This window comes from Pseudorca crassidens, chromosome 20, assembly GCF_039906515.1.
Source record: "Pseudorca crassidens isolate mPseCra1 chromosome 20, mPseCra1.hap1, whole genome shotgun sequence".
Lineage (NCBI taxonomy): Eukaryota > Metazoa > Chordata > Mammalia > Artiodactyla > Delphinidae > Pseudorca > Pseudorca crassidens.
This window is the reverse complement of record NC_090315.1, coordinates 5,413,057-5,438,770: the sequence shown is the minus strand read 5'-3', so window position 1 is coordinate 5,438,770 and position 25,714 is coordinate 5,413,057. Positions and strand designations below refer to the sequence as shown.

General features: G+C 49.4%; 3 protein-coding genes across 21 annotated transcripts in view; 1 reads left to right on the top strand and 2 right to left on the bottom strand.

Moving 5' to 3' along the window:
* Nucleotides 1-25,714, top strand: part of CDC42EP5 (CDC42 effector protein 5) — a 149,099-nt gene that overhangs the window by 42,819 nt on the left and 80,566 nt on the right. For 10 of the 16 annotated variants that reach the window (XM_067719275.1, XM_067719274.1, XM_067719277.1 and 7 more), the window contains one exon: nt 21,630-21,791. The exons of the other annotated variants lie outside the window; for them this stretch is intronic. The gene's annotated coding sequence lies outside the window, so the exon portion shown is untranslated. The remainder of the gene's footprint in view (nt 1-21,629; nt 21,792-25,714) is intronic. 16 annotated transcript variants of the gene reach the window in all.
* On the bottom strand, nt 9,477-11,730 carry LOC137215395 (leukocyte immunoglobulin-like receptor subfamily A member 6). Its single transcript, XM_067720641.1, has 6 exons — nt 11,697-11,730; nt 11,502-11,537; nt 11,034-11,318; nt 10,488-10,886; nt 10,056-10,352; nt 9,477-9,793 (listed from the first exon to the last, which is right to left on the bottom strand). The coding sequence occupies exons 1-6, from the start codon at nt 11,728-11,730 to the stop codon at nt 9,477-9,479; spliced, it is 1,368 nt and encodes a 455-aa protein (XP_067576742.1).
* On the bottom strand, nt 16,770-25,651 carry LOC137214795 (leukocyte immunoglobulin-like receptor subfamily B member 3). 4 transcript variants are annotated; one of them, XM_067719057.1, is made up of 13 exons: nt 25,428-25,651; nt 25,233-25,268; nt 24,766-25,050; nt 24,316-24,618; nt 23,793-24,089; nt 23,228-23,530; nt 22,514-22,564; nt 21,698-21,805; nt 21,309-21,351; nt 21,186-21,223; nt 20,909-20,961; nt 20,080-20,124; nt 16,770-19,882 (listed from the first exon to the last, which is right to left on the bottom strand). In XM_067719057.1, the coding sequence occupies exons 1-13, from the start codon at nt 25,459-25,461 to the stop codon at nt 19,739-19,741; spliced, it is 1,740 nt and encodes a 579-aa protein (XP_067575158.1). In that variant the 5' UTR covers nt 25,462-25,651; the 3' UTR covers nt 16,770-19,738. The 4 variants fall into 4 exon arrangements, with proteins under 4 accessions (XP_067575158.1, XP_067575159.1, XP_067575156.1 ...); XM_067719058.1 differs by having other exon boundaries at nt 20,080-20,121; XM_067719055.1 differs by having other exon boundaries at nt 16,772-19,882; nt 19,960-20,124; nt 25,428-25,649.

The window sequence follows — 25,714 nt, the reverse complement described above, 5'->3', positions numbered from 1 at the left end:
CATCTGCATGCAATGACAGTTTTGCCTCTTTGCTTCCAATTTGAATACCTTTTTCTTTTTTCTTGTCTGATTGCTGTGGCTAGGACTTGCAATACTATGTTGGACAGAAGTGGTGAGAGTGGGCATCCTTGTCTTGTTCCACAATTCAGCTGGAAGGCTTTCAGCTTTTCACCATTGAGTATTATGTTGGCTGTGGGTTTATCATAAATAGCTTTTATTATGTTGAGATATGTCTCCTTTGTACTCACTTTGGTGAGTGTTTATCATGAATGGGTGTTGAATTTTATGAAATGCTTTTTCTGCATCTATTGAGATGATCATGTGGTTTTGTGTTTTTTTTTTTTAAACATCTTTACTGGAGTATAATTGCTTTACATTGTTGTGTTAGTTGCTGCTGTATAACAAAGTGAATCAGCTATGTGTATACGTATATCCCCATATCCCCTCCCTTTGCGTCTCCCTCCCACCCTCCCTATCTCGGCCCTCTATGTGGTCACAAAGCATGAACTGATGTCCCTGTGCTATGAGGCTGCTTCCCAGTAGCCATCTATTTTACATTTGGTAGTGTATATATGTCAATGCCACCCTCTCGCTTAGTCTCAGCTTACCCTACCCCCTCCCCGTGTCCTCAAGTCCATTCTCTACGTCTGCGTCTTTATTCCTGTCGTGCCCCTAGGTTCTTCAGAACCTTTTTTTTTTTACATTCCATATATATGTGGTAGCATATGGTATTTGTTTTTGTCTTTCTGACTTACTTCACTCTGTATGACAGATTCTAGGTCCATCTACCTCACTACAAATAACTCAATTTCATTTCTTTTTATAGCTGAGTCATATTCCATTGTATATATGTGCCACATCTTCTTTATCCACTCATTTGTCGATGGACACTTAGGTTGCTTCCATGTCCTGGCTATGTAAGTAGTGCTGCAGTGAACATTGTGGTACATGACTCTTTTTGAATTATGGTTTTCTCAGGGTATATGCCCAGTAGTGGGATAGTTGGGACATATGGTAGTTCTACTTTTAGTTTTTTAAGGAACCTCCATACTGTTCTCCATAGTGGCTGTATCAATTTACATTCCCACCAACAGTGCGAGAGGGTTCCCTTCTCTCCACACCCTCTCCAGCATTTATTGTTTGTAGATTGTTTGATGATGGCCATTGTGACTGGTGTGAGGTGATACCTCATTGTAGTTTTGATTTACATTCCTCTGATGATTAGTGATGTTGAGCATCCTTTCCTGTGTTTGTTGGCAACCTGTATGTCTTCTTTGGAGAAATGTCTGTTTAGGTCCTCTGCCCTTTTTTGGATTGGATTGTTTGCTTTTTTGATATTGAGCTGCATGAGCTGCTTATATATTTTGGAGATTAATCCTTTGTCAGTTGCTTCATTTGCAAATATTTTCTCCCATTCTGAGGGTTGTCTTTTCGTCTTGTTTATGGTTTCCTTTGCTGTGCAAAAGCTTTTAAGTTTCACTAGGTCCCATTTGTTAATTTTTGTTTTTATTTCCATTTGTGTAGGAGGTGGGTCAAAAAGGATCTTGCTGTGATTTATGTCATAGAGTGTTCTGCCTGTGTTTTCCTCTAAGAGTTTTATAGTGTCTCGCCTTACATTTAGGACTTTAATCCATCCTGAGTTTATTTTTGTGTATGGTGTTAGGAAATGTTCTAATTTCATTCTTTTACATGTAGCTGTCCAGTTTTCCCAGCACCACTTATTGAAGAGGCTGTCTTTTCTCCATTGTATATTCTTGCCTCCTTTATCAAAGATAAGGTGACCATATGTGTGTGGGTTTATCTCTGGGCTTTCTATCCTGTTCCATTGATCTATATTTCTGTTTTTGTGGCAATACCATACTGTCTTGATTACTGTAGCTTTGTAGTATCGTCTGAAGTCAAGGCGTCTGATTCCTCCAGCTCCGTTTTTCTTTCTCAAGACTGCTTTGGCTCTTCGGTGTCTTTTGCTTTTCATACAAATTGTGAAATTTTTTGTTCTAGTTCTGTGAAAAATGCCATTGGTAGTTTGATAGGGATTGCATTGAATCTGTCGATTGCTTTGGGTAGTATAGTCATTATCAATGTTGATTCTTCCAATCCAAGAATATGGTATGTCTCTCCATCTGTTTGTATCATCTTTAATCTATTTCATCAGTGTCTTATAGTTGTCTGCATACAGGTCTTTTGTCTCCTTAGGTAGGTTCACTCTCAGGTATTTTATTCTTTTTGTTGTAATGGTAAATGGGAATGTTTCCTTAATTTCTCTTTCAGATGTTTCATCATGAGTGTATAGGAATGCAAGAGATTTCTGTGCATTAATTTTGTCTCCTGCTACTTTACCAAATTCATTGATTAGCTCTAGTAGTTTTCTGGTAGCATCTTTAGGATTCTCTATGTATATTATCATGTCATCTGCAAACAGTGACAGCTTTACTTCTTTTCCGATTTGGATTTGTTTTATATCTTTTTCTTCTCTGATTGCTGTGGCTAAAACTTGCAAACCTATGTTGAATAATAGTGGTGAGAGTGGGCAGCCTTGTCTCGTTCCTGATCTTAGTGGAAATGATTTCAGTTTTTCATCATTGAGAATGATGTTGGCTGTGGGTTTGTCATATATGGCCTTTCTTATGTTGAGGTAAGTTCCCTCTATGGCTACTTTCTGGAGAGGTTTTATCATAAGTGGGTGTTGAATTTTGTCAAAAGCTTTTTCTGAATTTATTGAGATTATCATATGGTTTTATCCTTCAATTTGTTAATATCATATATCACATTGATTGATTTGCGTATATTGAAGAATCCTTACATTCCTGGGATAAACCCCACTCGATCATGGTGAATGATCCTTTAAATGTGCCGTTGGATTCTGTTTGCTAGTACTTTGTTGAGGATTTTTGCATCTATGTTCATCAATGATATTGGTCTGTAGTTTTCTTTTTTTGTGACATCAGGGTGATGGTGGCCTCATAGAATGAGTTTGGGATTGTTCCTCCCTCTGCTATATTTTGGAAGAGTTTGAGAAAGATAGGTGTTGAGTCTTCTCTAAATGTTTGATAGAATTTGCCTGTGAAGCCATCTGGTCCTGGGCTTTTGTTTATTGGAAGATTTTAAATCACAGTTTCAATTTCAGTGCCTGTGATTGATCTGTTTATATTTTCTGTCTCTTCCTGGTTCAGTCTCGGAAGGTTGTGCTTTTATAAGAAATTGTCCATTTCTTCCAGGTTGTCCATTTTATTGGCATGGAGTTGCTTGTAGTAATCTCTCATGATCCTTTGTATTTCTGTGGTGTCAGTTGTTACTTCTCCTTTTCATTTCTACTTCTATTGATTTGAGTCTTCTCCCTTTGTTCCTTGATGAGTCTGGCTAATGGTTTATCAATTTTGTTTATCTTCTCAAAGAACTAGCTTTTAGTTTTATTGATCTTTGCTATTATTTCCTTCATTCCTTTTTCATTTATTTCTGATCTGATCTTTATGATTTTTTTCCTTCTGCTAACTTTGGGTTGTTTTTGTTCTTCATTCTCTAATTGCTTTAGGTGTAAGTTTAGGGTTGTTTATTTGAGGTTTTTCTTGTTTCTTGAGGTAGGATTTTACTGCTATAAACTTCCCTCTTAGAACTGCTTTTGCCGCATCCCATAGGTTTTGGGCCATCGTGTTTTCATTGTCATTTGTCTCTAGGTGTTTTTTGATTTCCTCAGTGATCTCTTGGTTATTTAGTAGTGTATTGTTTAGCCTCCATGTGTTTGTATTTTTTACAGTTTTTTTCCTGTAATTGATATCTAGTCTCATAGTGTTGTGGTCGGAAAAGATACCTGATACAATTTCAATTTTCTTAAATTTACCAAGGCTTGATTTGTGACCCAAGATATGACCTATCCTGGATAATGTTCCATGAGCACTTGAGAAGAAAGTGTATTCTGTTGTTTTTGGATGGAATGTCCTATAAATATCAATTAAGTCCATCTTGTTTAATGTATCATTTAAAGCTTGTGTTTCCTTATTTATTTTCATTTTGGTTGATCTGTCCGTTGGCGAAAGTGAGGTGTTAAAGTCCCCTACTATTATTGTGTTATTGTCGCTTTCCCCTTTTATGGCTGTTAATATTTGCCTTATGTATTGAGGTGCTCCTGTGTTGGGTGCATAAGTATTTATAATTGTTATATCTTCTTCTTGGATTGATCCGTTGATCATTATGTAGTGTCCTTCTTTGTCTCTTGTAGTAGTCTTTGTTTTAGAGTCTGTTTTGTCTGATATGAGAATTGCTACTCCAGCTTTCTTTTGATTTCCATTTGCATGGAATATCTTTTTCTATCCCCTCACTTTCATCTGTTTGTGTCCCTAGGTCTGAAGTGGGTCTCTTGTAGATAGCATATATGGGTCTTGTTTTTGTATCCATTCAGCCAGTCTGTGTCTTTTGGTTGGAGCAGTTAATCCATTTACATTTAAGGTAATTTTCGATATGTATGTTCCTATTACCATTTTCTTAATTGTTTTGGGTTTGTTATTATAGGTCTTTTCCTTCTCTTGTGTTTCCTGCCTAGAGATGTTCCTTTAGCATTTGTTGTGAAGCTGGGTTGGTGGTGCTGAATTCTCTTAGCTTTTGCTTGTCTGTAAAGGTTTTAATTTCTCTGTCGAATCTGAATGAGATGCTTGCTGGGTAGAGTAATCTTGGTTGTAAGTTTTTCCCTTTCATCACTTTAAATATGTCCTGCCACTCCCTTCTGGCCTGCAGCGTTTCTGCTGAAACTGTTAAGCTGTTAACCTTATGGGGATTCCCTTGTATGTTATTTGTTGCTTTTCCTTTGCTGCTTTTAGTATTTTTCTTTGTATTTAATTTTTGATAGTTTGAATAATACGTGTCTTGGCATGATTCTCCTTGGATTTATCCTGTATGGGACTCTCTGTGGTTCGTGGACTTGATTGACTATTTCCTTTCCCATGTTAGGGAAGTTTTCAACTATAATCTCTTCACATATTTTCTGAGTCCCTTTCTTTTTCGCTTCTTCTTCTGGGATTCCTATAATTTGAATGTTGGTACGTTTAATGTTGTCCCAGAGGTCTCTGAGACTGTCCTCAATTCTTTTCATTCTTTTTTCTTTATTCTGCTCTGCAGTAGTTATTTCCACTATTTTATTTTCCAGATCAGTTATCCATTCTTCTGCCTCAGTTATTCTGCTATTGATTCCTTCTAGAGAATTTTAAATTTCATTTATTGTGTTGTTTATCATTGTTTGTTTGCTTTTTAGTTCTTCTGGATCCTTGTTAAACGTTTCTTGTATTTTCTCCATTCTATTTCCAAGATTTGGGATCATCTCTCCTATCATTACTCTGAATCCTTTTTCAGGTAGACTGCCTATTTCCTCTTCATTTGTTTGGTCTGGTGGGTTTTTACCTTGCTCTTTCATCTGCTGTGTATTTCTCTGTGTTCTCATTTTGCTTAACTTACTGTGTTGGGGGTCTCCTTTTTGCAGGCTGCAGGTTCATAGTTCCCATTGTTTTTGGTGTCTGCCCCCAGTGGGTAAGGTTGGTAAGTGGGTTGTGTAGGCTTCCTGGTAGAGGGGACTGGTGCCTGTGTTGTGGTGGATGAGGCTGGATGTTGTCTTCCTGGTGGGCAGGACCATGTCTGGTGGTGTGTTTTGGGGTGTCTGTGAGCTTAGTATGATGTTAGGCAGCCTCTCTGCTAATGGGTGAGGTTGTGTTCCTGTCTTGCTAGTTGTTTGGCATGGGGTGTCCAGCACTGTAGCTTGCTGGTCGTTGAGTGGAGCTGTGTCTTAGCGTTGAGACGGAGATCTCTTGGAGAGCTCTCACCGATTGATATTTCATGGGGCCAGGAGGTCTCTGGTGGTCTCTGAACTCAGCTCTCCCACCTCAGAGGCTCAGGCCTGACACCCGGCTGGAGCACCAAGACCCTGTCAGCCACACGGCTGGAGTGTCTTCAGAGTTGGGGAGGCTGACCTGCAGTGGCTCTCCTTCTGTGCTGCACATGAGAATCACCAGCTTCTTCCTTGTTTTGCCCCAAAGGCAGTGTGTTTCACAGAGGAAAACAGTAGCCTTGAAAACAGTCAGAGCTCTGCGTTGGCTTTTTGTTTTTTCCTTTGTGTTTAGTCTGGTTTCACTTGCTCCCAGGGGGCCACGTGCAGAGGCCTCGCACCTGGCTCTTCCAACTGGAGTTCCTAGTGCAGAATCGGTTTTGTCTTTTCTTTTGTTGATATGTTGTATCAGACTGATTGATCTGTGTATGTTGAACCATCCTTGTGACCCCGATGAATCCAACTTGATCATGGTGTGTGATTCGTTTTATGTGTTGTTGGATTCGGTTTGCTAATATTTTGTTAAGCAGTTTTGCATCTATATTCATCAGAAATATTGGTCTGTAATTTTCCTTTTTGGCAGTGTCTTTGTCTGGTTTTGGGTATCAGGGTGATTGTGGCTTCAGACAATGCCTTTGGGACTGTTTCCTCCTCTTAGTATTTGGAAGTGTTTGAGAAGGCTCAGTGTAAGATCTTTTTATGTTTGGCAGAATTCTCTCATGAGGTCATCCAGTCCTGAATGTTTGTTTGCAGGGAGGTTTTTTTTTTTGTTTTAACATCTTTATTGGAGTATAATTGCTTTATAATGGTGTGTTAGTTTCTGCTGTATAACAAAGTGAATCAGCTATGCATATACATATATCCCCGTATCTCCTCCCTCTTGCGTCTCTCTCCCACCCTCCCTATCCCACCCCTCTAGGTGGTCACAGAGCACCGAGCTGATCTCCCTGTGCTATGCGGCTGCTTCCCACTAGATATCTGTTTTACATTTGGTAGTGTATATGTGTCAATGCCAGATTCTATTTCAGTCGTAGTGATCAGTCTATTCAAAGTTAACTATTTCTTCTCGATTCAGTTTTGGTGGGCTGTATGTTCCTAAAACGTGTCCATTTCTTCTAGGTTGTCCAGTTTGTTAGCAAAGAATTGTTTATAGTATTCTCATGATTTTTTGTATTTCTCTGGTATCAATTGTTATTTTTCCTCTTTAAATTCTTATTTTGTTTAGTTGGGTCCCACATTGTCTGCTTTTGAATTTGATGTAATGAAGTACACTCTTATAGTTTTTCTTTACTTACTGACCATCAGACTTGAAAATTGATCTGTATTATTGTAGCCGTTTACCTTTGTGTATTTTTCTGTCATATAAAATTGCGTTGCATATGTATAACAATCCATTCATTTTTGGTGAGATTTGTTTCTATGATTTTGTCTAATATGAACGACCCCTCTGTCACAGTTCTGCTGAATGTATACTCATGGTTATGTCCACCTTTTCCCTAAGTTATGTAACTGTGGGTCAGAGCTGTGTGTCTCTCCTTTTAACCGATAATTCTTATTAATCCCCAAATTGACTGAGGCAGTTAGTACACCTACCAGTAATGTACTGGGACTTAAAGTGCTCAGTGTTTTCTCCCACAACTGATATTTCCATTGTTTTCTCTTTTGCCTCTCATGGGGACGGACTAGGATGCAAAGGCCTAGGACTAGGATCATTTCATGGAAACCTGGCATAAAGCTGAGTGGAAACGATCTACTCGCGATGCTGTATATACAGGACACGTCTGTGTGTATCGGGGTCATCACTGAGCTGTGCCCCAGCTGGGTCAGCCTCAGTTCTTTGGGAAAGACAATTCTACATATTGCTTCCCCCTCTGCCTCAGCGCATTCATACGCGTACCGTGAGGTTGGCCACGAAGAGAGCTTTTTTTTTTTTTTTTTTTTGTGGTACGCGGGCCTCTCACTGCTGTGGCCTCTCCCGCTGTGGAGCACAGGCTGTGGACGCGCAGGCTCAGTGGCCATGGCTCACGGGCCCAGCCGCTCCACGGCATGTGGGATCCTCCCGGACCGGGGCACGAACCCGTGTCCCCTGCATCGGCAGGCGGACTCTCAACCACTGCGCCACCAGGGAAGCCCGAAGAGAGGATTTACACTGAAGAAAGAGACAAATGCCACACATCTGGGCTTTTTACAAAATGATAAATTCCTAAGCCCGTTTACCAGCACAGCAGCTGGCTGTCACTTCAAACGCCACGGTGTTCCTTCACACTAATGGTGTTTCTGGAGAAACGATACCAGGTGTCATCTGACAAGGAGAGAAGGGCTTGAGGGGTCCAGAGAGAGTTAGGGAAGAGTTTTGGATTTATCTGTTCGAAACAGGACCCCAAGTTCACCCATTTATTCAGTTACTTAAACGACATTCTGTTTCTGACTGAAGGAATGGAGGTCAATAGCACACAGCAGCCAATGTGGAAATTAAAAAAACCCAAATATATTACATGAAAGTGGGCCAGAGCATGAAGGTGTGTAAGGTGTGGACACAGACCTGCCGTGTGGGATGTGCCTCACGTTACAGGGGTGAGAGGGGATGGGGCAGTCAGGGAGAGTCGTCGCTGGTGGGGAGGGAAGGCACCATGGTTATCCGAGGCCCAGTCCTCCACAGGGACTCCCGGGCCTTCTCCTGCACCCACACCATGTCTCTCCCTCCCTGGTCAGACAGTTCACACAACACGTGCTGCAGATTCTCTTCCAGAACCTCCTGGGCACATAAGGTGGTGACAGGGCTCCACCACTCGGACGGTGCACGGTCCCCTCTTGTGTTCAGCTCCTGGCTGCTTCTTGGGCTCCTCCGTGGCCGTGTTGAGCCTGAAAGAGCAGAATCCCGAGGACCAGCAGGACGGAGCCGGCCATGCCCATCCGGATGAGGTTCTCCACTGTGTAGTCTTGGCGGTGTGAGGGTAGGGATTCTAGACAAGAGATCACACGGTCAGAGCAGATCCCAGTCACTCCTGAATCCTGGATGTCCACCCAGGGAACCCGCCTCTCCTTGACAGGACATGACCCTCGGAGCCCAGCCCCATATCTGAGTGATTTCATCACTCGTGGGATCTGACTTGTTTTGTGGCGGGTGGATGGTGTCAGCTGCTCATGAGAATCGTAAAGTGAGGGTGTGAGTGAGGAGTTGGGGAGACACGAGCCCTTCTCCTGGGTTCTGTGTCGTCAGTGCCTCCAATTCTCATATTACAGCTTCTACACAGTTCCTTAATGAACCCTTCCTCTAATATGCCAGGTTCCATCTGCTCTCCTCATTGGATTCTCTCAGCTGCCATGTGTTCTTTGAATTCAGAACCTGCTTTGGAATCACTTTGGAACAGAGTTGGCTGTGCCCCCGGTGCTCAGGATCAGTGAGAAAAGTGGTCTCTTAAGACAGAAATAATTGAGTGCTGTGTGTTCTGTGTTCAGTCTGAGATTGAACCCTATAATCTTATTCTCCTACTTCTGGGAGTTCCCACTGGTTCAACAGCTGAGGACCCAGGATCCAGTGATGAGACTTTGGAGTCAGGGGCCATTGAATGTCCTCCTCTCTGGAGGCCCACTGTGTCCCCTCATTCATTACTACCTCAGACATTTCTGGGGACAGAGCCCTGAGCTGACTGAGTCAGACAGGACAGGGTCAGCGTCCCTCACCTGAGACCGCGAGCTCCAGGGGGGCACTGGCGTGTGACAGCAGGTAGGGGTTACTGCTGAGTGAGCTGTAGCACCTGTAGGTCCCATTGTGGGCTGAGGTCACGGGACTCATGGAGAATTCGGCCTGGAAATGCCCACCTCGGTACTTTGATCTAAGACGCAGTGGGGGCCGGGCTGCCCCCTCCTTGGACAGAAGGAAAGTTTCATTTGTGCTCCTTGACTGACACAGCAGGGTCACGTTCTCTCCTGAGGCCACCACGGGGCCCGGCTGCACCGAGAGCGAGGGCGTGTCAAGGAACGACCCTAGAGAGACGAAGGGGGGTGAGGGGCTGCCCGCCCCCTGGTTCCGAACTGCGACTCAGCTGGGCCTCCCTGAGGCCCCTCATCTCTGTCTGTCTCTGTTTTCTCCGAGTCTCTCCCTCTCCCTGCCCACCCCCGTCTCTCTCTGTCTCTCTCCCTCCCTCCCTGGGGACCCCTCACGCCTGGTCCCAGCATCACCAGCTGGGGCTCCCCCGGCAGGGCCTGTGCAGAGTCTGGGTCCCTGACTGACCCGCTGGCTCCTCACCTGCCACCAGGATGTCCAGGGGGTCACTGGGGGCCGACCACTCGGAGGAGAGGTTTTGTCCACCGTAGCATCTGTACCGGCCCGCGTGGGTGTTGGTCACCGGGCCGAGGGGGAAGTCGGCCTGAGAGAGCCCAGCCTGGGGCTGCCAGCCAGGGCGCTGGGGGAGGGCCTGTCTCCACTCCTGGGACAGAGCGAATCTGTCATAGGCGACGTCAGAGTGACACTGGAGGGTCAGGCTCTGTCCATAGGCCACGACAGGGCCTTGCGGGGTCAGGAGGGAGGGCTTCCCAGACACACCTGGGGGAAGACCAGCCCTGGGCTGTAGGGGCTGGTTCCTCCCATGAAGCCCCTTCTCCCGTCCTGGTCCCCAGGCCTCACTGTCTGTCGCTCACACTCTGTGTCTCTGTCCTGTGCGCCCCGCTCCCCCCTCACCCCACCCTCTCATCTGGGACAATCCTGGGAGAAAAGCATCTAATAATCTGTCTCGTGCCTCAAGAAGTACGTGAGGCCAGGGTGGGACCTCCTCACCTGAGACCAGGAGCTCCAGGGGGTCACTGGGGGCCGACCACACCTGGGGGGTGTCCCTGTAAAAGCCGTGGCATCTGAACGTCCACCTGTGGCTGGGGGTCACGCGATCCACGAGGAACAGGGCGTGGGTCTGCCCACGGGGGCCTCGCTGTGCATCCAGGGTCCAGGAGGACTTGGGTTCTCCTTCCTTAGTCAGAATGAACCCGTCCAGTCCGTGCCTTGAGCCACACTGGAGGGTCACGGTCCCTCCCGAGGTCACCACAGGGCTCAGCAGGGCTGAGAGGGTGGGTTTGCTGTGGGCCCCTAGGAGAGAAGGAGGGAGCTTGTCAAATGGGGCTCACACGCCCCTGTCCTCCCGCAGGGCTGGGCTGTGAGAGGGACACACGCCTGAGAGCAGACCCCCTTCCTGAGGGCAGAGCCCGATGCTGGGACCCCTGAGTGTCCTCTCACCTGTCATCACCAGCTCCAGGGGGTCACTGCGCTCTGACCAGCCAGTGGGGCTGCGATAGTAACAGTGATATCTCCCTGCGTAGTCCTTTGTCATGTATGAGATGGAGAACTTGCCCTTGTTCCCGGGCGCCAGTGAGGGCTGTCTGTACCAGGAAAGTGAGCTTCCCTCTTTATCCAAACGGAATTCCTGGACTCCCAGGGTCCCCTGACACCAGATGGTCATGGGGCTCCCCCAGGGGATCACAGAGCCTGGCTCAGCCCAGATGGTGGGTTTGGGGAGGGTGCCTAGAAGGACATCAGAGGCTGGGTCACAAGACATCCTCACCCCCAGGTCCCCAGCTCTCAGCCCCCAACCTCCCAGACTCCCCCTCCTTCAGCCCAGAACTGCTGTTCCCCACCCCATTGCCTGGGGGTGGCCCCTTGTCCCCATGATCAGGAGGGAGGTGGGACACCTGGGGACAGACTCACCTGCCTGCACCTGGATCCTCAGGCTCACACTCAGCCCTGGAAGAGAGACCCCTGTGAGAGGTTCGCCCTGAATCCTGAGCAGCGCCTCTCCTACCCGTGAGCCTCCTGAGTCCTGGGGTCTCCTGACAGAGCAGCCTGGCTGTGGGGAGGGGTCCCTCTCTGGCTGGGGCTTCCCCTCCCCCTCCTCCATCTCACCGAGGCAAAGCAGGGCCGTGAGGCTGGGGGTCATGGCGTCTCGTCCCTGTTGTCCAGGCGGTGCAGATGGAGGAGACCACGGTGCCCTCAGGACGGAGACCCGAGGGTGTGTCCACTGGGAGGCTGGTCCTCCCCGTCACGGGGCTGTCACATCAGCAGCCCCACAGGAAGGGGAACTGCCCCTCCCCAGGAGCCTGGCTCTCATTCCCATGACAGACTCGGTGTCTTCCTGAGACGCCCCTTCCATATAAGGGTGACCCAGGCACGTCTTTCCCTCTCAGAGCCTCCGCGTCCTCAGCTGGTCCATCAGCAGGTCCCTGTGGGGTCCTCACCATGGACAGGGGTCACCCAGGCCCTGGCGATGCTTCAGGGAGGTTGCAGGTTCCTGCTGCACCACAGAGCTCAGATCAGCAGAGACACACGTTTAACATCTGCCTACAGCTCCATGGAGGTCAGTGTGGCAATGAGCACAGAGGAGAAGTTCGGGGCAATAAGGAAGGAAACATGCCTGCTCCCCTGGCCCCAGAGTGTGGGTTTGCTTTCTGTCTCAGCCCCTTTAAGGGACTTCTCCCTTTTTCTTGAAACAGCGTCCACTCCACCTTCCTGGGAACAAGCCCCTGAGTCGTTCCTGCCTGCTCGGTGGCCCTTGATCCTTGGGCATTGTCTCCTTACTATATGCTCCTGTCTTCACTTTTATGGGACAGAGAGTGGGTCAGTGCTCTGACTTGGGGGACGAAGCTGATTTAATTTAAGTATTCCTCGTCATCCTCCCCCGTGTGCCTTGAGCCCTGAAGTTATGTCTCTGAGCCTCAGTTTCCTCGCCTTCAGCATGTTGTTTGAACCCCACTCTTCAGACAGGTTGTGGGCTCAGTGGTGCCAGGACATGGGTGGGACCCAATATTGGTTAATTTCTAACCAGTATGAGAGGGTGAAGGTGTCAGACCCCACAGGTTGGATGACTGATGTGCCCACTCACGACCCCCGTCTGCTCTGACACTGTGAAATGCTACTTATGGTGGGGTTTTGTTGTTTATTTATTTTTGGCTGCATTGGGTCTTCGTTGCTGCGCGCGGGCTTTCTCTAGTTGTGGCAAGTGGGGGCTACTCTTCGTTGCCGTGCGTGGGCTTCTCATTGCGGTGGCTTCTCTTGTTGCAGAGCACGGGCTCTGGGCGTGCGGGCTTCAGTAGTTGTGGCTCATGGGCTCTAGAGCTCAGGCGCAGTAGTTGTGGTGCACGGGCTTAGTTGCTCCACGGCATGTGGAATCTTCCTAGACCAGGGCTCAAACGTGTCCCCTGCATTGGCAGGAGGATTCTTAACCACTTCGCCACCAGGGCATTCCCGCTGCTTATGTTTTGTATGAAATACATAGGCATGGTCTATTATAGGAGAAGAGAAATGAAAGTTTCTTAAATGGAGAAGGGACCACAACAAAAAAAAGAGGTGAAAGCTTAGTGACTACCAGTGCCTGAGTCCAGCAAGTGGTCATTAGAATAGAGGTTTCCACCTCTGTGTGGAAGGACAAGGACCTCAGGTCCTCACAGGCAGGGAGGGGTCAGGGCTTCAGGTCAAGGTTGGAATCGGTGTTGCCCCTTCACCTCATTTGTGGCCAGGCACTGGGATATCTCTGCCCACTGACCCATCCCCGAGGTCAGCACTGAGCTGTGTCCTCTGTGCGGTTGTAAAACAGCTTCAATTCATTATAATTGTACATGGATATCTGTCCCACCTGTGAGTGTGAGGCTCACTTGGGGTCATCTCTGCCAGGTACATGCCTAGTCAGATGCTGAGTTTGAGAGAGCGGATGCTGTGGGGCAGGGCAGCCACAAGAAGTCACCCATTTCATCTCTGAATGTCAGGACAGACCTGGGACAAACTCTCTATAGAAAATCACGTGTCTGGGAGCTGAGCATTAGGAATGAACATAAGAGATAAATCCTAATACTGAGAAAAAGTGCTAAGAAGACTATCTGCAGAGTTAGTAACTTGTATTATCCTATCCAAGGAGATAGAATACTAGGAATATATGAAACATTTTAATTGAAGCATGTTTACACATCTGAAAAATTGAAGAAGGAAAATAAATTCTGGAAACAGCAAAAGGGATTATACTGCAGAAGTATATAGGATTTTAGCAATGAATTAGGCAAACACCTTACAGGTAAAAAAGAATACTTTCATTAATACACTCAAGATATTCTTTCCATCAAGGAGAAGATACAGCTGAAGAGCCAATTATGAACTTGGAATACAATATTGAGGAGTTTGTTTAGGATGCAGTTCGGAGAGACTGGAATTAGAAAGTTGAGGTAGATGAGGAGTAGAAAGAACAGGGCCCATGGATATTGTGAATTTCAGAATGAAATCAGTGAGGACAATGTCTGCGACAGTATGAAAGGCCAATTGTTGGTCTTTTACAGAGATGTAGCAAGAACTTACAATTGCTAGGGTGCATGTGTCTATACATGAAATATGTCTTGCTATTTCGCAGCAAAGGGAAGGAAATTGAAGGGAGAAAACGCCAAAAGATATGGGGAAAATACAGTCAAGGAATTAACTGTCAGTGAGGCCTTCTATACTCACCCAAACTATCATTAAGGGGCAAAGGTGAAGGGGTCAGCAGGGGAGAAATGCATACATGTGAGAGACCTGGGCGTGTCCGACCTGCTTGGACTCACATCTCCTATGTTAAACCTTCATGTCGGGCTCAGCGTGTCTCCCACAACTGATTATGCCTCTGTTTTCTATTTACCTCTAATGTGAATGTACTAGGATGTGGGCATCACAATTCCACTGAAACCGTGGCATAAGATTGAGGTGGAAATTACTATGACCTACAGAATAGAAGGACCTCAGGGTCATCTGCGAGGTGCCACAGTTGGCTCATTCTTGTGAAAGTTGATGCTGTTCCCAGCTGTGTATCCAGTGCATTCAAACGGGCATCTTGAAGTTGGGCATGAAGGGAGTATTTACCAAAGCAACAGATAATGTACACAAATCAGAACACTGAGAAAAAGGGATGTTTTCATAGAGCTGGTTTGCCAGCTCACCACCTGGCTGTCGCTTCAAACACCTTGCGCCCATTCATAAATTTATTTACTTATTTATTTTTGGCTGCGTCGGGTCTTCATTACTGCGCACAGGCTTTCTCTAGTTGTGGCAAGTGGGGGCTACTGTTTGTTGCAGTGCGTGGGCTTCTCATTGCGGTGGTTTCTCTTGTTGCGGAGCATGGGCTGCAGGTGCGTGGGCTTCAGTAGCTGTGGCACACAGGCTCAGTAGTTGTGGCTCACGGGCTGTAGAGCACAGGCTCAGTAGTTATGGCACACTGGCTTAGTTGCTCCATGGCATGTGGGATCTTCCTGGATCAGGGCTTGAACCCCTGTCCCCTGCATTGGCAGGTGGATTCTTAACCACTGCGCCACCAGGGAAGTCCACCTTGTCCTCATTCAAACTGATGGTATTTTGGCAGAAACTCTTCCATGAATCATTTTAGAGGGGAATAAGCCTTGAGGGGGTCCAGAGAGGGTTTTCGGAAATGGTTTTGGATTTATGTGTTTTAAACTAGACCTGAATTTCACCCATTTACTCAGTTGCTTAAAACATTCTGGTTCTAGGCTGAAGGGATCGAGGTCAATAGCACACACCAGTGAGTGTGGAAATTAGAAATAAAGCAAAATGTATTACAAGAAAGTGGCAGAGCATGAAGGTGACTTTAGCTGTGGACCCAAACCTGCGATGCAGATGTAGCCTCAAATCACAGGAGTAAAAAAAGAAGGGGAGTAGTCAAGAATAATCAATAATGGTAAGGAGGGAAATTACCACACTTTAATTACGGAAGAGTCTCTACAGCAAGAACCCATGCATTTCCTGCATGCCCCGTGAAATTCTCAGCAGACAGTTCCCTCAATTCATACTGCAGATTTGCCTCCCAAACCTCCTAGTCATACAAGGATCGAACTCACCGAATGGTGGGTTTGTTCCCTCTGTTTACCTCCTGGCTGCATCTTGGGCTCCTCCTTGGCCGTGTGGAGCCTGAAAGAGCAGAATCCTGAGGCCCAGCAGGACGGAGCCGGCCATGCCCATCCGGATGAGGTTCTCCACTGTGTAGTCTTGGGGGTGTGAGGGTAGGAACTGTGGAAAAAGAGGTCACAGAGGTCAGAGCAGACCCAAATCACCCCAGGATCCCTACATGTCCACTCAGGTCACCTGCATTCCATTAACAGGTTGTGACCCTCGGAGCCCAACCCAAAATTGAGCATTTCTGCTACTCATCACTGTTGGCATCTGACTTATTTTGTGATGGACTGAGAATGTCAGTTACCCCTGAGAACAAAAAAGACAGGGTATGGGTGAGGAGATGCAGAAATGCTTAAGTAATCTCTTTGATCTTGAATGAGTCTCTGGAACTAAACATGCCAGTCCCGGTACCTGGAGGTGAGCATCTCCAGTGTCTCATTTGCATCTAATCAGGAGGCAAAGATGAACACGTGGGGTTTCAATTTGTCCTGAAAGGATGTGGACCTGAAGTGTCAGCGTTGCCCTTATGGCCTCAGTTTCCCAAGATGTCACTCCATAGCCGTCCCCAGACTGGTCGCCATCAGCCCAGACCTCCTCTTCTCCCCTCAGGTGATGGGGGTGGTGGTTGTGGAGCTGCAGCAGGAGGTGTGGGGACAGCTCACTCACCTTGACCTGGCCCCATTGGCCCCGACACAGCCCTGGGCTTCTATGTAGCAAGAACACATACAACAACTACAACATAAAGGGGTAAGAATAAAGAGACCTATAGATTTGTAAGGGTTCTACATTTCCCTTGAAGAGGTAAAATACTAGCTCTGTCTTTACTGTGTAAAGTTAAGTATGTACCTGATAATCTCTAGAACAGCCCCTTCAACAGCAGTCAAAGACTTACAGTTACAGCACCAATAGAGAAATTAAAATGGTATGCTAAAAATGTTTTTAAATCCCAGGAAAGGGTAAATAGAAGAACAAGAAAGAGAGGGGACAAAACTTGAAAAAATAAAATGACAAACCTAAATAACAGTGTTATCACTAATAATATTATATGTAAATGGGCGAAACACAGCAATTAAAAGAGCTTGTAAGATTGGTTTAAGAAAACAACCACCACCTACACTATGAAGTCCATAAGAAACTCACTTCTTTTTTTTTAATAAATAAATTATTTATTTATTTATTTTTGGCTGTGTTGGGTCTTCATCACTGTGCACAGGCTGTCTGTAGTTGCGGTGAGCGGGGGCTACTCTCTGTTGCGGTGCGCCGGCTTCTTATTGCGGTGCGTGGGCCTCTTATTGCAGTGGCTTCTCTTGTTGTGGAGCATGGGCTGTAGGTGCGCTGGCTTTAGTAGTTGTGGCGTGAGGGCTCAATAGTTGTGGCGCACGGGCCTAGTTGCACGTGGGATCCTCCCAGACCAGGGATCGAACCCGTGTTCCCTCCATTGGCAGGAGGATTCCCAGCCACTGCACCACCAGGGAAGTCCCAGAAAGTCACTTCTAATATAACATGTAAATAGGTTAAAAGTAAAAGAGTGAACAATATGAATGAACCTTGGAAACATTATTCAGAGTGAACTAAGGCTGACACAGAATGTCGCATTTTGTATGATTTCACCGACACGAACAGCCTAGAGTAGCCAGACTCCCTAAGGCAGGAATTTGAATGGAGATAACCAGTGCCTGGTTCAGGGGGCATGAGGAGTTCTTGCTTAATGGGTACAGAGCTTCTGTTTGGGATTATGAAAATGTTCTGGAAGACGGACAGTGGTCATGATTGCCCAACATGGTAAATGTACTTAAGGCCACTAACTTCGCACTTTAATAATGTTTAAGTGGTGGTGAATATCATGGTGTGTATATTCTACCACATTAAAAAAGTAGAAGGATGAAAAATTACTATGCAAACACTAATCAAAAGAAAATTCAAGTGGTTGTATTGTTTCCTTGTCCCACAAATTACCACAAAGTTGGTGGATTAAAACAGCCCAAATATATTATCTTACGGCTCTTGGAAGTCAGCAGTATACAGTCAGGTCACTGGTATAAAGTCAGGGAACAGGGAGACATTCATTTACTTCATCTCCATCCAGAACCGGAATTCTCGAAGGCAGTTGAATTCTATATATTGACCTTGTATGCAGCGATGCAGGAAAACTTTTTAATTAGAGTAGAAGATCTTTACATTATTTTGGATTTCTACGAACACAGCTGGCAGTCTCTTAGTAATACAATATTATTCTTATCCACTTCAGAGCTTCTCGCCTTGTTTTGTTTCACTTACTTGGTTGGTGCCTCCAGGGCCCTGGTGAATACAAGTGGTCATACGGAACATAGTTGGATCATTGCCAGTCGTAGACGAAAGGACCTCAGGTTCTCACCTGTACAAATGACGTCTGGTGTTGTTAAGCATGCCCTCATCAACGAAAGGGAATTCCCTTCTATTTCTGATGTGTTTTTATTTTCACCAGGAATTGTTGGTATATTTTATCAAAGGCTTTGTCTGCATCTATTCAGGTGATTATTTTTTATTTGTTCTATTAAGGTATTGCATTATGTGACAGATTTTTAAAATTTTAAGTTACTCTATCCTTCGAAAAGAAACCCCACAGTATGGTCATGAAGTAATGTCCTTTTAATGTATCACTACATCTCATTTGTGTACACTTTATTTAGGGATTTCCATCTAAGCTCATGTGAGAGATCTTCCTGTGACTTCCCCATGTATAATTCCCTTGTCAGGTTTTGGTATAAATATTTTCCTGATCTGATGTGTTGAGGTATGTTTCTTCTTTTTCTGTTCTTGGGAAATGTTTGTGCAATTTGGGGGTGTGTGTGCGTGTGTGTGTGTCTTTCACGAGTACATAAGTGCTCGGAAGAAATCACCAGTGAAGCCGCCTGAACTGCACACTTACACGTCGGGCAGTGATGACCGTCACAGCATTTGTCTGCATCCCATCACACAGTCGCCATTTCTTTTTTTGGTGAGAACATTTGAGATCTGCTCTCTTCGAAACACTCAAGAATGGGATACAGTGTGATTAGCTGTAACCACCATGCTGTATATTAGATCCCCAGAACTTATTCATCTTATAACTGGAAGCTTGTGCCCTTTGACCAATATCTTCCCATTTCCCCCTCGCTCCAACCCCGGGAACCAGCATTCTCCTATTTCTTTCATTTTGACTTTGTTAGATTCTATATAGTTCAGTCGTGGGTAAGTTTTGATTAGAGTCAATGTATAAGGTGATAGATTTTCCACTTATTTTGTCCATTTAGTAAATTGTACACGTGAAGATTTCCATTCCATCTACATTTTCTGTATGGTGGCGTCAAATTTCTCATAATGTTCTGTTACTATCTTTATAACGTCTGTAGGATTTGTAGTGCTGTCTGCAATCCCTTTCATGCTATTAGAAGTGTGAGCCTTCTCTCTTTTTCCCTCGGCTGTGGTGGCTAGGATTCATGAATGTTTTCAAGAATGAGTTTATTTTTTGCCTTAATTGATTTTCTCTACTTTTTGGTTGTCTTCATTATTAGCTACCCTTGTCATTATTATTCCCACCTTCTGCCTTCATTTGAAATAATTTGCTATTTTTTCCTGAAGTCTTGGTATGATATGTTAGGTCATCGATTTTTTTGAAGTCTTTTCTAATATATTCATTCATGATTCTTAATTTTCTCATTTCATATGTTTGATGTGTATTATTTACATTACCATTCATTGAAACATTTTCCCACTTCTGTTTTGTTTTTTTGTTTGTTTTTTTTTTTGTTTTGATTTTGGTTTTCAACTCACACATTGATTTTTGAGAAGTCTGTTGCATTATTTCCCAAATGTAAGGATATTAGTTATCTTTGAGGGTAGAATCAGGTGACTGCCAAAGGGTCCCAGGGGCTCCTGGTGGCCTGTGTTGGGAGTCCAGGCTGTCTGTTGGTCGTTAGGCGGTGTCCACTGCGGGCAGGCAGCTCCTGTGCCTTCCGGGGTCCGTGCGGTCTTCCTCCCTGGAGCGTGGGGTCTGGGTCCTTCCTGGGCTAGCGGACGGCGAGAGCAGCATACACGCTGGGCTCTTCTGGGGGCTCCCCTGACTGGGGGGCAGGGGTTGCAGTCTCCCGTCTGAAGGTCGAGTGGTTCAGCTGGGCATAGGTCACATCCTGGGGGGCTTCAGATGCGGCGGCCTGCGGTGGGGGAGAGGGAGGGAGGGTGTGTGGTTGGGGTGGGGGAAGCCTGGGGGCCCGGACAGGATGGGACCCACCTGACCGTCCCTCTGCTCGTCCTCTTCCGCTTGTCTGTCCTTCGTGTCCAGCAATCTCCCCGACAGGGAGGAAGGAGAGGTGGCCACCCCCCGCCTTAGTCTTGATCTTGAGTGGTTCACCTGGGCGTACGTCCCCTCCTGGGGGTCTGCATCCTGCCTGTTCTGCTGGAGGGAGAGAGTAGGACAGAAAGGGGACTTCCTGGATCCACTGTGATCTCCTTCCGTCAGCTTTCCACTGTGTTGGCAGAGTGATGCTTTAAAACCTTAGGTCAGGTCACTTTCCTGATGGAAACTCTGGGGACGTCCTAACACCTTGGAGCCTCTGGATTCTTTCTACGGTTCTGATTTCAGTATTAACACGTTATCTCCCTTACACATTTGGCTCCAGCCGCACGGCCATCTTCCTGCAAAAGCACGTCCCTGCCTCAGGACCTTTGCACTTGCTGCCCCCCTCCCCCTATGCACTCTGTCACCTTCTATTGCTTTACTTTCCTTATCGGGACCTTGCATTCTAGGACGCTACCTGCTTCTTTACATATAGTCTTCTCACCCACCAGGTGAGCTCCCTGCTGCACCTGCAGCACCTACAGGGAGCCGGGGGCATGCGCTCTCCTTGTGCACCACTTTTGGGTGAATGAAGGAAGGGGGGCCTGGGGACTTTCGGGTGATTCACTTATTCACAAATCCTCTTGAGACGTGGGGCTTCTCTGCAACGCCAGAAGGTCAGACAGAGGACGGGGAGCCAGGAAAGGGGACCCCAAAGGAGGGGCCATGAGGTCACAAGGAAGTGGGAGGGGTGGAGTCACAGCAGGATGACCCAGGAAGCCCGGAAGGAGAGGTCAGTGTGGGACGCTGCTGGAGCTGGGATGTAAGGACAGAGACGTGTCCATTGGACTGAGTTTGGCAACAAGAAGGTCTCTGGTGGCCTGGACAGGAGTAGGGGTCTCACCGGATGGTCCAGCTGCACCCCATCCTCAGGCTGTGTGTCCTTCACGGCAGCATCTGCTGGGGCAGAACAGGGTGTGTATCGCTTGGTGGGATCCCCTGAGATCCCTCAGGGCTGGAGCCCCCGCAGTGCATGCAGAAGGGGCCACTGAGACCCAGGGGTGAGGGGAAGTGTGGGGTTTCAGTCCGCACCCCCTGAGCCCACCCCTTCCCAGCCTTCCCCTCCCCCACACAGGTGCCTCCAGAACCCTGTGTCCCCCACCCCATCCTCTTCTGCTCACAGAGGGCCTGGTCCTGGGCGGCGGCGGCTGGGCAGGAGCTGGGGAGGAGGCGGGCGTGTTAGGGGGAGAATGAGGGGGAGCTGCGGGCGGGGCGGGCCTGGGGGTCTTCGGGGCGGGAGTTACCTGCTCTGCAGGCCTGTGTCCTTGGGCTCTGGGTCTGCAGCCCCTGCGGGAGGGTGGAAATCAGCCTTGCCCTGGGCTGGGGCAGATGACAGAGGCTCGGCCCTGGGACTCTTACGCCCCCTGCCCCTCACTCGGGATTCAGGAGGAAAGAAGGAGACCTGAACTCATACTTGCGTACATGTTTCAACACTTCATGAGATTGAAAAGGAGGAAAATACCTTAAATTATACATGTCAGCTGACAGTACATGTTTTCTTTCTAGATTTTTGAGTTTCAGACTCTGGACAATCTTTTTCTAAGCTGACCTTGCCCATCTCTTAGGTTTCCCTTCGGCTGGTGCCCTAAGCCCACCACCTCCAGGGGTCTGGGTCACCCTGTTCCCTACTCACCCGACTTCCTGCGTCTGCTCTGACCCCGGTGTCCGACGAGGAGGACGAGGGGCAGCAGGACGAAGGCCACCGCGACCCCAATCAGGACGTTCAGGTACCATTTGAGACCTGGGGCACCAGTGACGTCATGAGTGAGCCCAAGATGGCATTTAATTGAGCGCCTACTGTGTGCAGGCTCGTGCTGGGGTCTGTGCATTCATCTCCTCTAACCCACCCCACCCATTTTACAGACGAGGAAACTGAGGCACAGAGAGGGAATTCACCAACCCCAGGTGACCCAGTCTGGAGGTGGCAGAGCTGGGATTGGAACCCAGGGCTGTGGGCTCCCTGAGCTGTCCTCCTGCCATGCCCCGCCCAAGGTGGACACCAGCTTTGTGCTCTGGGGGCTTCTCATCTGCAGGGGGGCCTGTCCGATGGTCTCATCTGGAGCCGAGGGTGCTTCCTTGTTACCCTCCCCTCCCCCATCACAGCAGGGACTGGGGGAGGGGCCGGCTGTGTGCGGTGGACTCTTCATCTTTCCCTCCCGCTCCCCGTACAATGCCACCACCACTGTGGCACTGGGGACAGGCCCCCATACAGTCACATCCTCAGGGGCCTCCCTGTGAGGCCTCCTCTCCTGGGGGGTCAGAGCCAGAAGTCAGAACTGAAGGAAATCTAAGCTCCGGGCCACGATTCTCTGCCTTTACACTTGGAGAAACTGAGGCCCAGGCAGGGGAAGGGGGCCCAAGTCATTGTCTCCAGAGGTGCGTGAACTAAGGCCATAACCGAGCCCTTCCCCCCTGGGCCCAACACCATGTCCCACAGACCCTCACTCACCCGTCTGCGGGCCTGGCTCCGTGGGGGGAAGGGCCCCAACTTCAGAGCCTCCTGGGGGTCAGGACAGGAGGTTAGGGTTGGGGGCTGCTTCTCCCCACGTTAGCCCACTGCTCCTCCCCCAGGATGGGCCCCGAGGGGTCATTCCCTCTCCATGACCCCCACACTTCATCCACCAGCCTCAGAGCTCCTGGTGCCTGTGGTCACTCCAGCATCTCTACCTGACTCCCAGCCCCCCTGGGACACAAGCTGTGCTGAGATTGGGTCAGGATTTAGAGCAGCTGAGGACCTCAAGGGACAGGCCTGGGGCCAGGTGTCCACATATTGGGCAGAGGCCCCAGTGGCTCACCAGCTCTTGAATTGGGCCCTGTGTGTGGTTGGTGGTGTCCCCAGAGGATCCTGGGAAAATGCCTGTAGTTGGGTGAGGGGCTGCGGCTTCCCTGGGATCCCCCCTCTGCTCACACTCTGGTGCTGTCTCTGCTCTGGGGCTGCCCTTGGCTTTCCCCCTCCTCCTATCTGAGAAGTCTGGTGACGGGACGTGAGAAGCAGCAGGGACGGGAGGGCCTGGTTTCCCTCCGTCCCTCTGCAGGCTGGACCCCCTCCGGATCACCCTCCCTCGACTCTCCTTTGGAGCCCCCCTCACTCCTATCCTAGAAAGGGGGTCACCTTCAGAGCTGACAACAGGGACACAGAGGGGACAGGGCTGGGGCCCCTCACCTGAGACCGTGAGCTCCAGGGGGGCACTGGCGTGTGACAGCAGGTAGGGGTTACTGCTGAGTAAGCTGTAGCACCTGTAGGTCCCATTGTGGGCTGAGGTCACGGGACTCATGGAGAATTCGGCCTGGAAATGCCCACCTCGGTACTTTGATCTAAGACGCAGTGGGGGCCGGGCTGCCCCCTCCTTGGACAGAAGGAAAGTTTCCCTTGTGCTCCTTGACTGACACAGCAGGGTCACGTTCTCTCCTGAGGCCACCAGGTGGCCCGGCTGCACCGAGAGGGAGGGCGTGTCAGGGAACCACCCTAGAGAGAGGAAGGGGGGTGAGGGGCTGCCCGCCCCCTAGTTCCGAACTGCGACTCAGCAGGGCCTCCCTGAGGCCCCTCATCTCTGTCTGTCTCTGTTTTCTCCGAGTCTCTCCCTCTCCCTGCCCACCCCCGTCTCTCTCTGTCTCCCTCCCTCCCTCCCTGGGGACCCCTCACGCCTGGTCCCAGCATCACCAGCTCGGGCTCCCCCGGCAGGGCCTGTGCAGAGTCTGGGTCCCTGACTGACCCGCTGGCTCCTCACCTGCCACCAGGATGTCCAGCGGGTCACTGGGGGCCGACCACTCGGAGGAGAGGTTGTGTCCACCGTAGCATCTGTACCGGCCCGCGTGGGTGTTGGTCACCGGGCCCAGGGGGAAGTCGGCCTGAGAGAGCCCAGCCTGGGGTTGCCGGCCAGGGCGCTGGGGGAGGGCCTGTCTCCCCTCCTGGGACAGAGCGAATCTGTCATAGGCGACGTCAGAGCGACACTGGAGGGTCAGGCTCTGTCCAGAGGCCACGACAGGGCCCTGCGGGGTCAGGAGGGAGGGCTTCCCAGACACACCTGGGGGAAGACCAGCCCTGGGCTGTAGGGGCTGGTTCCTCCCATGAAGCCCCTTCTCCCGTCCTGGTCCCCAGGCCTCACTGTCGCTCACACTCTGTGTCTCTGTCCAGTGCGCCCTGCTCCCCCCTCACCCCACCCTCTCATCTGGGACAATCCTGGGAGAAAAGCATCTAATAATCTGTCTCGTGCCTCAAAAAGTGTGTGAGGCCGGGGAGGACCTCCTTACCTGGGACCAGGAGCTCCAGGGGGTCACTGGGGGCCGACCACACCTGGGGGGTGTCCCTGTAAAAGCCGTGGCATCTGAACATCCACCTGTGGCTGGGGGTCACGCGACCCACGGGGAACAGGGCCTGGGTGTGCCCCTGGCGGCTTCGCTGTGCATCCAGGGTCCAGGAGGACTTGGGTTCTCCTTCCTTAGGCAGAATGAACCTGTCCAGTCCCTGCCATGAGCCACACTGGAGGGTCACGTTCCCTCCCGAGGTCACCACAGGGCTCGGCAGGGCTGAGAGGGTGGGTTTCCTGTGGGTCCCTAGAAGAGAAGGAGGGAGCTTGTGAAATGGTGCTCACACGCCCCTCTCCTCCCCCAGGGCTGGGCTGTGAGAGGGACACACCCCTGAGAGCAGACCCCCTTCCTGAGGGCAGAGCCCGATGCTGGGACCCCCGAGTGTCCTCTCACCTGTCACCACCAGCTCCAGGGGGCCACTGCTCTCTGACCAGCCAGTGGGGCTGCGATAGTAACAGTGATATCTCCCTGCGTAGGACTCTGTCATGTATGAGATGGAGAGCTTGCCCTTGTCCCCGGGCTCCAGTGGGGGCTGTCTGTACCAGGAAAGTGAGCTTCCCTCTTTATCCAAACGGAATTCTCGGACTCCCAGGGTCCCCTGACACCAGATGGTCACGGGGCTCCCCAAGGGGATCACAGAGCCTGGCTCAGCCCAGATGGTGGGTTTGGGGAGGGTGCCTGGAAGGACATCAGAGGCTGCGTCACAAGACATCCTCACCCCCAGGTCCCCAGCTCTCAGCCCCCAACCTCCCAGACTCCCCCTCCTTCAGCCCAGAACTGCTGTTCCCCACCCCACTGCCTGGGGTGGCCCCTTGTCCCCATGATCAGGAGGGAAGTGGGACACCTGGGGACAGACTCACCTGCCTGCACCTGGGTCCTCAGGCCCACACTCAGCCCTGGAAGAGAGACCCCTGTGAGAGGTTCGCCCTGAATCCTGAGCAGCGCCTCTCCTGCCCGTGAGCCTCCTGAGTCCTGGGGTCTCCTGACAGAGCAGCCTGGCTGTGGGGAGGGGTCCCTCCCTGGCTGGGGCTTCCCCTCCCCCTCCTCCATCTCACCGAGGCAGAGCAGGGCCGTGAGGCTGGGGGTCATGGCGTCTCGTCCCTGTGGTCCAGGCGGTGCAGATGGAGGAGACCACGGTGCCCTCAGGACGGAGACCCGAGGGTGTGTCCACTGGGAGGCTGGTTCTCCCCGTCACGGGGCTGTCACGTCAGCAGCCCCACAGGAAGGGGAACTGCCCCTCCCTGGAACCTGGCTCTCATTCCCATGACAGACCCGGTGTCTTCCTGAGACGCCCCTTCCAGGTGAGCGTGACCCGAGCATGTCTTTCCCTCTGAGAGCCTCC